Genomic DNA, 13,406 nt, shown 5'->3' with positions numbered 1-13,406 from the left:
AGTGCGGATGTTGGTAGCGACTTTCTCAGCCTCTTTTCTGTGTTCGTCTAGGCGCTTGCCGAATTTTCTACCAGTTTCACCTATGTAATTGTAAGTAAGATCACAGTTTTTACACGGTATTGAGTATATGACGTCAGTAGAGTTGTGTGACTCGCGTTTATCTTTGGGATGGACAAGAAGATTGCGTAATGTGCTGTGAGGTTTCATGGCGGCATGAATGTTGTATGATTTCATGATTCTAGCGACTCGCTCAGACACCCCTTCTACATACGGTAGCGTCACCAGTCCTCTCGATTTTCCACTGTCGTCTTTACTAGATTTCTTTGCTTTTTGCTTAGGGGTGGCCATTTTACTCTTGACTTTTTCCACACACCAGTCCGGGTACCCACACTGTTTTAGAGCACCTTTGATTATCTTTTCCTCCTCTTCCTTGTCCTGATCTTCCGTGACAATTTTGTCTTTTTTGTCCAGCAGTGTGCGAACAACACCAAGTGTTTGGTGTAGGGGGTGGTGGGACTTGAAATTCAGGTACTGGTTCGTGTGAGTGGCTTTGTGATAGACTAAGTGCTTTACGGATCCATCTTCGCGGCGAACAATAAGCGTATCCAAGAATGGTATCTTTCCGTCGGCTTCCTCCTCAAAAGTGAATTTGATTGACTGCGTATCATCCACTTGGTTAAGATGGTCAGTAAGCGGCTTGACTGCGTCTTTGGCTACAACTTCCAGAATGTCGTCGACGTATCTTTTCCAAAACTTGGGCTTACATTCAATGGGGGCTGTCATGATAGGTGCTTGCTCTAAGTATTCCATGAAGATGTTGGCTGCTAATGGAGATACCGGGCTACCCATCGCCGCTCCGAAGCGCTGTCTAAAAATCTTACCGCGGAACGTAAAGTACGTGGTGAACAAAATAAAATCTAAAAGCTCAACTACATCCTCCGCAGTCAGATTGAAACCTTGCGATTGGTTGTAGTCTTTAAGCCAGCGTTCTTTATTGACTCTTTCCTTCACTATTTCTAATACTTTGCTGATGGGAGTGCAAGTGAATAACGCGACTACATCGTGGGAATTAAGTTCTTAACATGACTTGAGTTCTTAACATGGTGGCAAGCAGCGATCAACAACAGCTGTTCAACGATCATCACATCAACAGTAGCATTGAGAAAGATGGCTGATAGCTATCGAAACGTCTGCACGTAAGTGTGTTTTACTTGGACTAGTATATGAAAAAATATACAGTTTTATGGAACAGTCCTGATGAATTTGTTCAAGAGTCTACGGGGGGGGGCAACGTTATCAACCGCGATGAAGGGACATACTCACTCAATTATGTATATGACCAGCTATTACAACGAACTACACCCTCTGGAGATGAGAGTAGGAGTGTTGCTGGTTCATCATATTACTGATGAAGTCTTCCGTAGGAAGATGAAACGTCTAAAAACGTGAGTAATCAAGTGGATTTGTAAAGCACAATTTACTACTAGGTGATCATGGTGATTGGAAAGCAAGAGCCATGCGGACTGCCAAGTTGGGTATCGGTGACGCACCTAAACAGTCAGTCAAAGTTGCTGACAAGCTCCCCTTGCTATTTTGGCCTTCGGGTCCCCCTGTTTTTGTTTTGGTTTGTGCTTTTACTAATTATAGATAAGTTAAAGCCCAGTTATCAGACCCGGTATGCAGTGGCGTAGCCAGGATTTTTGAACCGAGGGGCGTAACTTGCAAATGTACTGACGCTATGGTCTTCCTGATTCCTTCATCACAAAACTTCAGCTGATTCAGAACACAGCAGCCCGGTTAGTCGCTCGCACTCCTCGATCTCAGCACATTACCCCAGTCTTACAATCGCTTCATTGGCTTCCCATCAAGAAACGTGCAGCTTACAAGATCTTGCTCATGACATACAAGGCTCTCAATCAACTCGCCCCTCAATACATCTCCGATATCGTCACTTACTACAAACCAGTTCGCAATCTTCGTTCATCAAACAAGTTATCTCTGACTGTCACAAGTCGACCATCAACCAAATTCTATGGTGAGCGTGCATTTGTGTATGCAGCTCCTTCACTCTGGAACAATCTACCGCTTCAAGTTCGCTCTTCTATTACGGTGTCGTCCTTCAAGAGTCGTCTGAAGACACATCTTTTTAATATTTAATTAATTTTGTTTTCAACCCTGCCTGTTTTCCATCTCACAGGAGCGAGATGCTGATCATCTCGCTGAGAGTGATGTGCTGGTAACCTCTCCTCTCCAGGGTTATCATTTCTGCGTGTTACTTCTGCTTTGTTTATGGCCCTGCTGCATTTGATTGAGCGACTTGCTGATGAAGCCGCTGAGAGTGAAGTGCTGGCAACCTCTCCTCTCCAGCAGGGCCCCCGCCGGTCGGGTTTGTTATTTTCGCGTTTTGATTCTGCGGGCCAAATCCACGCTTTTAAATCAAATGTTTCTATTATATATATATGTATCGATGTAAATTTGTTAATGATATTTAATTTGTATATTGTGAAATTGCTGTTTTTGAATTATTATGTCTTCTCATTGGGACCTGGATCACTATTTGAGTCTCTGGCGTGTTTTTGCTCGGGGACAAAGTTTTTGGCTGGCTCGGGTGGACGATTGTTTGTCATGTGCTGGTCAACGGTTGTCTACCTTGGTCTGTCGGGGTGATTTCTGTGGGCTTCAAATTTCAGGGGATTCGGGTAGTGATTTGGATTTTAGTGTGTTGTTTATAATTATCATGCTTTTGTTCATTATATGATATGCTATTATGTTTCTCTTATCAAGTGTAATTGCTTTATAATGTTTCTAATGTGTTTTCTATAATTAATTTGTATTGGTTGTATTATGCCTTATAGAATATGTACTTTTGTAGTTTTTGCATAATGTATTAGTAAGTTTAGTTCTCTGTTCAGCGCATTGAGGCCTGGCATAATGCGCTTTATAAATTTCTTTATTTCTTTATTTATTTTATTTATAATCTTTTGCCGATGGAAGTTGAGAATTGTTGACCCATTTTTATTTCGATGGTTTGAACAATTAGCAATTTAAACATGTTTTACAATTGAATACATGAATACAAAAGCCACCTAAGTCCATGCGAAGTTATTTTGAGAGAAAAACCCGTGTATCATTTTAATTCCTTCAGTTAGATTTACCTGGTCAATATGGTAAGTTTTACGTGCAAATGAGTGGATTAACCTGTATTAGGTATGACGATTAGCATTTCAGGGACTTCGTGGGGTTCATTTTAAATTTTGGACTTTTGAATCATATACAAAGACAACAATGTTAGAATGAGATTACCACTAGTAAGATAATACAAAATAAAGCACACAGGTATGTATAATGTTGATAAGCATTCTGCCATGTAATATAAACCACACACGTTCCTTTATTAAACCCATTTTTGTTCAAAAGTCATTCTCTAGCAATGAATGTGTTACAAGTGGACTTTTATACATACTGGATTTCAATCAATGTGTTACAAAACTCAAATCATGGAATTGGGTGATTCTTTCATACATGCTATTTTTCACATGCCCAATAGACACAGAGAATGAATTTGAGTTGTTCTTTCATGCATATGACAGGCCTATGTATAGCAACAATTTCCCATGCTTAACTCAATTTGGCCAAAGTATGGACTTAGGTGGCTTTTGTATCCATATATTCAATTTTTGCAGGGTATAAAAAATAGTCTATTGCTCACCCAAATTTTTGCTCACCAAATCTATCGATGGCCGTACATGAACCGTGATGAGCGAGGGGGACGCCCCACTGGCTACACCACTGCCAGTATGTGGCACAACCGAATGGTCCTACCCAGCCAGAGATCACATGTCAAGAGTCCATATTGTTAATTAAGTTCAGCCGTGACACGACTAGGACTTGCTAAGCAAGTGGTGTACTCAAAAACAGTTTGGCACAGCAGCCCCCTGTTTTAATACTAAGTCGGGTACCAAGTTACCAACATCGCGACCGGTACATTTCACAATATGCCAGTCAAATTCTCAAGGACTGTTAAGACGTATTTTTGACGCGGTCCGATATAGCATTTAAGAAAGACAACTATCAGTTGTCGAAACGCCTGCATAGTTGGCGCAGTCAGTAAGACATCAGACTTATGATTCATGGAGGATGGAAGTAAGAGATCGCTGGTCAGAGTCTCATTGAAGCCGTTGAAACTTTTTTCTTTGCATTATGCTGATTGCATCCCGATTCTTTTTTGATATTTTGAACAGCAAGATCGCAAGGGGGCATATGGTGGGAACATAACGTTTACGTTCATAATGGGAGCTTTAGGTAAGAGCCAAAACATTATTAAAGGCCTTGAACATTGTATTTGGACTTCTCAGCGTTTATAGCATGATATTCAAGTAAAATATCATATTTATTCATTGTAGTTAATGTAGCAAACAGTAAACTGGTAATTTTACTATCACATCTGTTGTGTCTGTGGATGTTTATAGCATACGTACCAGAGTCACTCGTTTGAACATCTGTCGTTATTAATGTTGTTGCTGCTTTTGCGGTTGTTGTTGGTAGTGTCGGTGTCGTTGTTGCTGTTGTTGTTGCTTCCAATGTTGACACAACACTCCTCGTTGACGCAATTGCTGAAAAATAATGATAAGCACACATATTTTCCGAGTTCAGTTCAATTATCTCCATGTAAATATGAAATAATTATCTAAAATTTGATGATAAAGTTGTGACTACTTTTGTATTAAAAAAATATGACACTGGTAACAAAAGATATGTATATTATAGGGGCAAGAAATCTAGTTACTACACTGGAATTTCAGTGACTGAAGACAAGCGGTACGTTATTTATGATAAGAAAAGTGGTACCGCTAGAATGTACCTCATTTCTTAAGGGGTGGGGTATGAACCTTGGGACAGTATTTATTGTGGGACATTAGAGCACATCAGACATATCGAATTGCATTCTGAATACGAAGAATGTCCTTCTGATATCAAATAATTTTGATTTTTGAAATTCGCAATGTAATACACATTTTATGGCAAATAATTAAAAATTTATATTTTTGATATTTAACAGTACTCTAAGTAAATCTGATAATATGTACTTAAAAGTGTATGTAGGTGGGATGAAAAGCCGACGATTAATTTAAAATTTTGACCTTTCGTATTGAAGATATGAATTTTTTTTCCCAAAACACCAAAAAAAATTAGGTCTTTTGGGGAAAAAAATCCATATCTTCAATATGAACGATCAAAATTTTCAATTGATCGTCGGCTTTTCCTCCCAGCTACATACACTTTAAGAATATATCATTAGATTTATAACATTTACTTCGAGGACTGTTATATATCAAAAATTTGAAAAATATCAAATTTTAATAATTTGTCATAAAATTTGTATTATATCGTGAATTTCAAAAATGAAAATTATTTGATATCAAAAAGACATTCTTCGTATTCAGAATGCAATTCGATATGTCTGATGTGCTCTCATGTCCCACAAAAATACTGTCGAAACGCTCAAAACGCTCATTCCAGAACCCTTAACATAATGAACCACTTGAATCACTGAAGTTTCAGTGAAGTAATTGGATTCCTTGCCCCTATAGTATACATAGCTTTTGTTACCAGTGTGTAGTTATTTTTTGAGAAAAATGCAGACTTAGTCACAAATCAGTGGGTGTAGTACCACCTTAATATGCCTATCATTATTCTAAATCATTATATCATTGTACTCCCAGCTACATACACTTTAAGAATATATCATTAGATTTATAACATTTACTTCGAGGACTGTTATATATCAAAAATTTGAAAAATATCAAATTTTAATGATTTGTCATAAAATTTGTATTATATCGTGAATTTCAAAAATGAAAATTATTTGATATCAGAAAGACATGCTTCGTATTCAGAATGCAATTCGATACGTCTGAGGTGCTCTCATGTCCCACAAAAAATACTGTCGAAACGCCATAAACGCTCATTCTAGATCCCTTAAGGGCTCGGATAGCCTCGTTTTCACGTATTTTTGTGGGACCTGAGAGCATATCAGACATTTTCCCCCAAAACAACAAAAAAATGTAGGTCTTTTTGGGAAAAAATGTATATCTTCAATATGAAAGACCAAATTTGCAATTGATGGTCGGCCTTTCATCCTAGCTAAATACACTTTAAGTACATATCATTAGATTTATAAATTTTACTTCGTTCAAAATTTGTAGTATAGGCTATGAGTTTGCTCATTTATATAATATTCCAATTCCTAATGATTATTGGTTGTAAAGATATTAGAAAATGTAATTTTTTCCCCAAAATTAGAATGCATAGCCTGAAATTAGTCTTGGTACAAGTCTTTGGGATTGATTGTCATAGCATACGAAAAACAAGGTTGTCAGAGGCATACTGACATCCACTCCTACGGGAGAATCCAGGGGGGGAGCAGCCAGCTCATTCCCTTGCCGGGTGGTAGTACCATATAGCCCCCAGATCCTGTCTGGGTGACCAACAGAGACCGAGCTACTTAACATCAACGTAGCACTCGTCAACCCGCAACAGTGGCCAGCGTGACGAGTTAGGGCCACAACCCCCAACTAATATGGCAGCACAAAGTATGAAACGGCCCTCAGTCCCCAGCAGCTCTCAAGTCCCTGACCACGGGAGCGGTTATGGTGAGGCGAGAGTAGAGGGTGCTAAGAATCACTGGGAAAGGACAGGCTCCCTAAAGGAATTGACTGTTTGCACATATAATGTGCGAACCCTCCTTGGCGAACCAAAACTTCATGAGTTGGAAAAAGAACTTGATCATATCACATGGGATATCCTCGGCCTATGCGAAGTTAGACGTCGTGGGGAAAATCTTCTGGAACTCAAGAGTGGACACATGCTTTACACAAGGGGTAAAGATAATAGCAGCACTGGAGGAGTCGGCTTCCTAATACGAAAAGACTTGGCATCAAATGTTGTAAGCTACAAAAACCAGTCGGACAGAGTAGCACAAGTCATCATCAAAATCTCCAAAAGACAGACCTTGAAAATCATTCAAGCATATTTGCCAACAACCAGCTACCCAGATGAAGATGTAGATGCAGTCTACGAAGAAATTAACGAACTGCTCAACCAAAACAAACTCAAATGAAACCATGCTGGGAAAATATGGTGTGGGAGAGCGAAATGAAAGGGGAGACAGGCTTCTAGAATTCACCGAAAGTAAGAACTTAAAAATCATGAATACCTTCTTCAAGAAAAAGAATCTCGTAAGTGGACATGGCGAAGCCCAAATGGATTGTATCGAAATGAAATCGACTTCATCTTGACAAGCGAACCAAAAAATGTGAAAGATGTCTCAGTTCTAAACCGCTTCAACACTGGAAGTGATCACAGGCTAGTAAGAGCAAGGATCTCCATCAACTTGAACCTGGAAAGATACAAACTCGTGCAAAAAAGAAGGATGGAGGTCAATCTGGATAAGCTACAACAGAACAAAGAAGAATTCCAGATGAAGCTGCAAAACAAGTTTGATCTCCTGAAGGATGAAGCAGAAGACCTAGATGTAAATGATGTATGTGAAAGATTTACAAACACAATCCTAGATTGTGCTTTGGAGACAGCGGGGAAAAAAGACACACAGAAGATAGACAAGATTTCAAAGGAAACTTTTGAAATGATGAAAAAGAGACGGGAAATGAAGAACACGATTGAAATCCAACATATCGAGTATACAGAATTATGCAAAACCATAAGGAAGCGAATGACAAATGAAATCCGAGCACACAACACAAAGATGATTCAGAAAACTCTTGAAGATAACAAAAGCTACAAGAAAACAAAGCAAGGACTTGCCACTGGAAAATCTCAAATAATAGCACTGAAGGGGAAGACGGAAACATAATCTCAGACAGAGAATTAGTCATCAAGCGGGTAGAAGAGTTCTACCAAGATCTCTACTCCAGCAAAGTCCAAATAACTCCACCAATTATAGACGTTGAAAGTGCAGAAGAGAATATACCACCAATTGGAGAGGATGAAGTTGACAAATGTCTCAATGACATGAAAAGAGGTAAAGCACCAGGAGAAGATGGAGTGCTAGTTGACATTCTCAAGGATGGAGGCAGCGCAGTAAAGGCAGAGCTTGCAAAGCTATTCACATTCAGACTAACCAGACACCGGACAGTTGGAATAATGCCCTTATAATTCTCATCCACAAGAAAGGGGACATCAAAGACTTGAAGAACTACAGACCAATCAGCTTACTCTCAAACACATACAAACTTTTCACCAAAGTTCTTACAAATCGGATTACCAACATCCTTGACTTCAACCAACCCAGGGAACAGGCGGGGTTCCGGAGCGGTTATTCAACCATGGATCACCTTCATGTCATCAACCAAATTGTTGAAAAGATGGGTGAATATAGACAGCCACTATGCCTTGGATTCATTGACTACGAAAAAGCTTTTGATAGCATTGAGATCCAGGCAGTCATCACAGCCCTCAAACAGCAAGGCGTCCATCCTGCATACATCCAGATAATAGATACTATCTACAGCAAAGGCACTTCAACAATCCGCCTCCACAAGGACAGTGATAAGATATATATCCAACGAGGGGTGCGACAAGGTGATACCATTTCACCTAAACTGTTTAATGCGGCACACAAATGGAGACAACCTGAGTCACCTTCGCTTCGCAGATGACATAGTCATAATAACAGACAATGCTAAAGACCTAAGAGAAATGATCAATGATCTCAACCAGAGAAGCAATCAAGTGGGTCTAAAGATAAACATGAAAAAGACAAAAGTCATGTTCAACCAGTTCGCCACAGAACAGCTGGTCATGGTAGGGAACGCAGAAATAGAAAAGGTGGACCAATATGTGTATATCAACATGATTCACAATCACATGGATGAAGTAAAGAGGAGGACTAGGGCTGGTTGGTGTGTATTTGGCAAGCTCAATGACATCATGAGAAGTAAGATGCCAACTTGTCTGAAACGAAAGGTTTTCAACCAATGTGTACTACCAGCCATGACCTATGGAGCTGAAACATGGTCACTTACTAAGAGGATGGAGCAAAAACTGAAAACTGCACAGCATAGCATGGAAAGATGTATGCTGGGCTACACCAAAAGGGACAGGAAAACAGTGACATGGATCAGGAGCCAAACAGAAGTTACACATAATCCACACAATAAAGATGAAGAAGTGGCATTGGGCTGGCCATCTTGCAAGATCAACAGATAATAGATGGACAAAGAATGTCACAGAATGGAGGCCTTGGCTGGGCTCAAGAAACCAAGGCAGACAGAAAGTCAGATGGAGGGATGAGATAGCAAGTTTCATAGGGATCAGGTGGATGGCAAAAGCAAATGACAGGAAACTTTGGTGCCAACTTGGGGAGGCTTTCGCCCTGCAGTGGGCTGAATACGGCTGATGATGATGACGAAAAACACCATAAAACGCATGTTTGTGGCCCATATTTCCAAAAAATTTGACCAAATATTAAAATTGGACTTTTATTGCCAGTTAGAACTAACTAAGTGATTAGGATTTAGCTATGTGTCATTTACCAAAACAGGATAATAGTTTTGTAATCCCAAAAAAATTAGCGCTGTATTTTTCTGGAATGGGGAGTAATACATGGACTCATGCAGCATAATGTGAATTTATATAAAATTATGATCCAGGTTGTTCATTGATAATCTATGGTGCAATACAAAGGAACAACGTAACAGGGCAATAGTGCAGGGCAATACATTAAAAAAATCCTTGCTATGGTAATTAATCCTGTTACATTTACTTCTACGTCGAATACTACTGCATTTCATTTTTCTATCTTTCGTTGTTTAAGGGGAAGGGGTTGTGGCAATGGGTGTTCACCAAAGTTAAAACAAGTGAATCTTACCAGTACGACAGCCAATAACTTCAAAGCGTAGTGATATCCAGTTTTCCCAATCTGTTGGTATGATGCGCAGGAACCTTGCCTTTATTGACTCACGAAACGGAATGTCTTTAATAGAATTTCGATCGGTATTGGCCTCAAATGTCTGGAATGAATGGACATTGGGCAGATAATGTATTATACTTAGGCCTATCAATTAATTATACGGAAGTACACCCCTGCAAGTAAACAATTGATTAAATCACTCACGCATTATTAAAATGCGCATAATTAGCCTGTCTTCACGCACACCACATCAATATACGAGTGTGGGTCTTCCACGCTTAGTTATGACCAATCTAAAATAGCTCAAATCTGTATAACAAAAGCTGCGTAGAATTCAATACAATTTTCCAATTCTCGTGCATGATCCTTAATTATGAAGTGCAGATTTAAAGGCATATTATAACATTTCTTTAAAAATAGATTTGTATTTATTTTCCATAAAATGTTAGCTTTTGGTCAGACAAATCCCCTTTTAATTTTGAGCCGAACAAGTGAGGTAAAGCAAAGAAAATTGGAATTTACTACTAGTGCTATTATCATGATTATATGTTACTCCGGCGGTATACGGCACGATCCTCTGGCGTGTGTGTGTGGGGGGGGAGGCGGCGTGTGTGTTCCGTACGCCGTATACGTAGTATGTGTTATGAACATCGCATACGCGTTCGACTAATATTTCTATCGTAATAATAAAACGACGGTTCCGGCGGTTTATTCAGAATCTCGGATTTTGACAAAACTACAGCACCTAAAGTCTTGATTTTTGCATAGAATCTTTGTTTACTAAAGTACATTACAATCGTGTAAAAACCTGATTTTAAAATTTTTTGAGGGCGTTCTCCTCGGCAAATGTTATAATATGGCATAGAAATGTGCTCGTTTGTCTGGGTAAAGAAGAAGAACAGCACCACTTTACTTCCACCTTACCTCAGGTCCATTCACATCTGCTATGTACGTCAGCGACTCTTCTGAATCCCCACTTTGTACCTGAAGCCGTTTTACCCAGTCGTTCCAACTGCTGCTTGAACTACCCTGTGTTTGTATACCGGTTATGATTACATTTTCTTGAAAATCAACTTGAATCCATGGATCAGTGGGATTGCCGACACTTGTAGCCCAAAATAGATCGCGGTTGTTGAGTCTCCCTTCTTCTGGAGCGTTACCGGGACCACTGTCGTAATCAGATGCTGTAATCTGTTCATCCTGTATTATGAACCTATTTTCCATTCCGAGAGGTCCAGGTACCGAACATTCTTCACCTGCAATGTATATCGATCGATAACGTGTTAAAATCAACATAAAAGTTTCAAACAAAGTTTAACAACCGGAGTGTAAATGTGTAGGGAATATCCCTTGACAATCCCGGATATGATCCCAGGACGTTTAGTTCATGGTTCCATCCTGAACACGTTAAAATCTAAATAACTAGAAATGACCATTTCACCTGAAACTCATTTTGACAGCTACGTTAGACAATTGTCGACAAGATGCTTGGCCCTTTAATAACTTAAAATAATTTTGGGATGAAAAACGTGAAAAGGTTATTTCTTAAGATTCTTAAGATTTTAAAATAGTGATTAGATCTTAATGTGTTGTCAGGATGGCTATGCTTCCTCTTCAAGAACACTCTTGAGTTACCAAAGCAAAAGGACATAGCTAAACAGTCCCACAAGCAACGGAACTATTTAAAGGGGTAGTCACTTTCATTTGAAGAAGGATCCCATGTAATTTTCATCACCCTTTCGCACAACAACTAACAAAATGCAAAATAATGTGGGTTCTAGGTTCAAGAGTTTTTTAAAGGCGTTTTATATTGATTATTCAACCTGTAACCGTGTTAGCCACAATGAGAAGTCGGACATGCAGACGATGGATTTCTAAAGCACATCCTTGATCTGGTCAGCAAATTATTTGAAGATCACGAATATAAATGAGAGGACAAGTGGAGGCAAAACTGAGTGGTTCCGTATTAGGGAGGGGTTTATCCTTTTATCCAACCTCCTTGGGTATAACACTCACCTGTTGTGCTTTCAGGTGATGCAGGTAGGGTAGTATTGTGACAAATGTGTAGATATGCCCTCAACTCGTCACTATAAGGTTTCGGACACACAAACTGTTCATAATCAACCTTAAGATCTCTCCACGAATCTCTAAATACATCGCAATTTGATCCGTCTAAACATGATAAGAAATTCAGATAACCATTGCCATCAGCAGACGCAATATTAGCGGGCCATTGATAATCGGAAAGCCAAAGATAAAACAACAGAACACCCGGGCCAGCTAGAAGTGGCGGGTCAATATCAAAGAAGAAAGTGTTCTCATATATAATTGAATTTTCATATTGTGTCCGGTTCAAAATCGTGATCCATTCTACTGCACCTAATGGCAAAATATATACTGATAGTGAAAATAAAGCCGATGTTGCGTTAGCAACTTGAAAGACTGGAAGCGCGTCTTGTGTAACATACTCATAACTAGTACTACTATAATCATTCCCAGCAACTGATGAATTAAGAAGAGTTACATCAAAGGCAAAACTGTAGATAGAGCGGGTGCTGTGATCAAATTGATTATCATGACGGAAAACTGCTTCTGTAGGGTCTCCATTTCTGACGGTTCCTATTATTGTTTCTCTCTTTAGACATTCTGGTGCCGTCAGGTTTTCATCAAGGAACGTTCTTGAAGCATTAGCAAAATCTGCGCAATCTGTCAAAAAACAAAGGCATAGCCATAGAAATAAAATGAACTATACGCTAAATTGTCATATGTAATAGGAATTGTGCAATTGGTATTTTTTATCATCATCAATGTAGGATTCATTGCTTTATATAGTCACAATGCTGCCAAAATGAAGGTAATATTAAACTCGCGGAAGGCATTGTGCAAATCGGATGTGTTTAACATGTGCAATGAGAATGAATATGCCTACGTCCGACCTACATTAACATGGCCTATATGAGGAAATCATTTAAACAAAAATCCGTTTTTAAGAAACAGCTCTACAATACCACTTCACTCAAACCACAACGGACATGACGAACACGTCTTTTTATATACCCTTACAAAGATAAGAAAAATATCACAGGCAATGTCGGGAAAAACACTTGCACTTGTAACTACATGAACCCACAAGGCCGCAGGATGCTTTCCTTTTTTAACAATGCTTAAAGACGTCAAAAACATTTATGGAAGGGTTGACATAGAGAACGAGAACAATAAAATGGATGGAGCAGTGGCGTACCCTGCGGGGCTCGTGCCCCTCATCTCCAAACAGAGAGAAAAAAAAAGAGAAGGAAAACGAGAAAAATGAAGAAAGAAATGGAAGGAAAAGGAGAGAAAGAAATGAAATAAGAAGACCAAAAGAGAAAATGCTGGTAAAGAGCAAAGGGATAGGCCCCAGGCCTACTAGTTCTTATAAACGAGTGTGCTGGACGTTTTTAAAACTGGCCGGAGGTGGGAGGTTGGAAGTGCTATA

The 13,406-nt window shown here is 39.3% G+C and overlaps 1 protein-coding gene across 1 annotated transcript in view; it reads right to left on the bottom strand.

The window, feature by feature from the left end:
* Positions 1 to 13,406, bottom strand: part of LOC140172090 (EGF-like repeat and discoidin I-like domain-containing protein 3) — a 29,718-nt gene that overhangs the window by 12,414 nt on the left and 3,898 nt on the right. Inside the window, exons 2-5 of the mRNA XM_072195438.1 lie at positions 11,948 to 12,637; positions 10,856 to 11,187; positions 9,890 to 10,031; positions 4,479 to 4,613 (exon numbers count right to left, since the gene is read on the bottom strand). Coding sequence (XP_072051539.1) covers positions 4,479 to 4,613; positions 9,890 to 10,031; positions 10,856 to 11,187; positions 11,948 to 12,637 — 1,299 coding nt within the window. The remainder of the gene's footprint in view (positions 1 to 4,478; positions 4,614 to 9,889; positions 10,032 to 10,855; positions 11,188 to 11,947; positions 12,638 to 13,406) is intronic.

Source organism: Amphiura filiformis, chromosome 15, assembly GCF_039555335.1.
Source record: "Amphiura filiformis chromosome 15, Afil_fr2py, whole genome shotgun sequence".
In the NCBI taxonomy this organism is placed as follows: Eukaryota; Metazoa; Echinodermata; class Ophiuroidea; order Amphilepidida; family Amphiuridae; genus Amphiura; species Amphiura filiformis.
The sequence above is the reverse complement of the archived record's forward strand: the minus strand, read 5'-3'. Positions and strand labels throughout refer to the sequence as shown.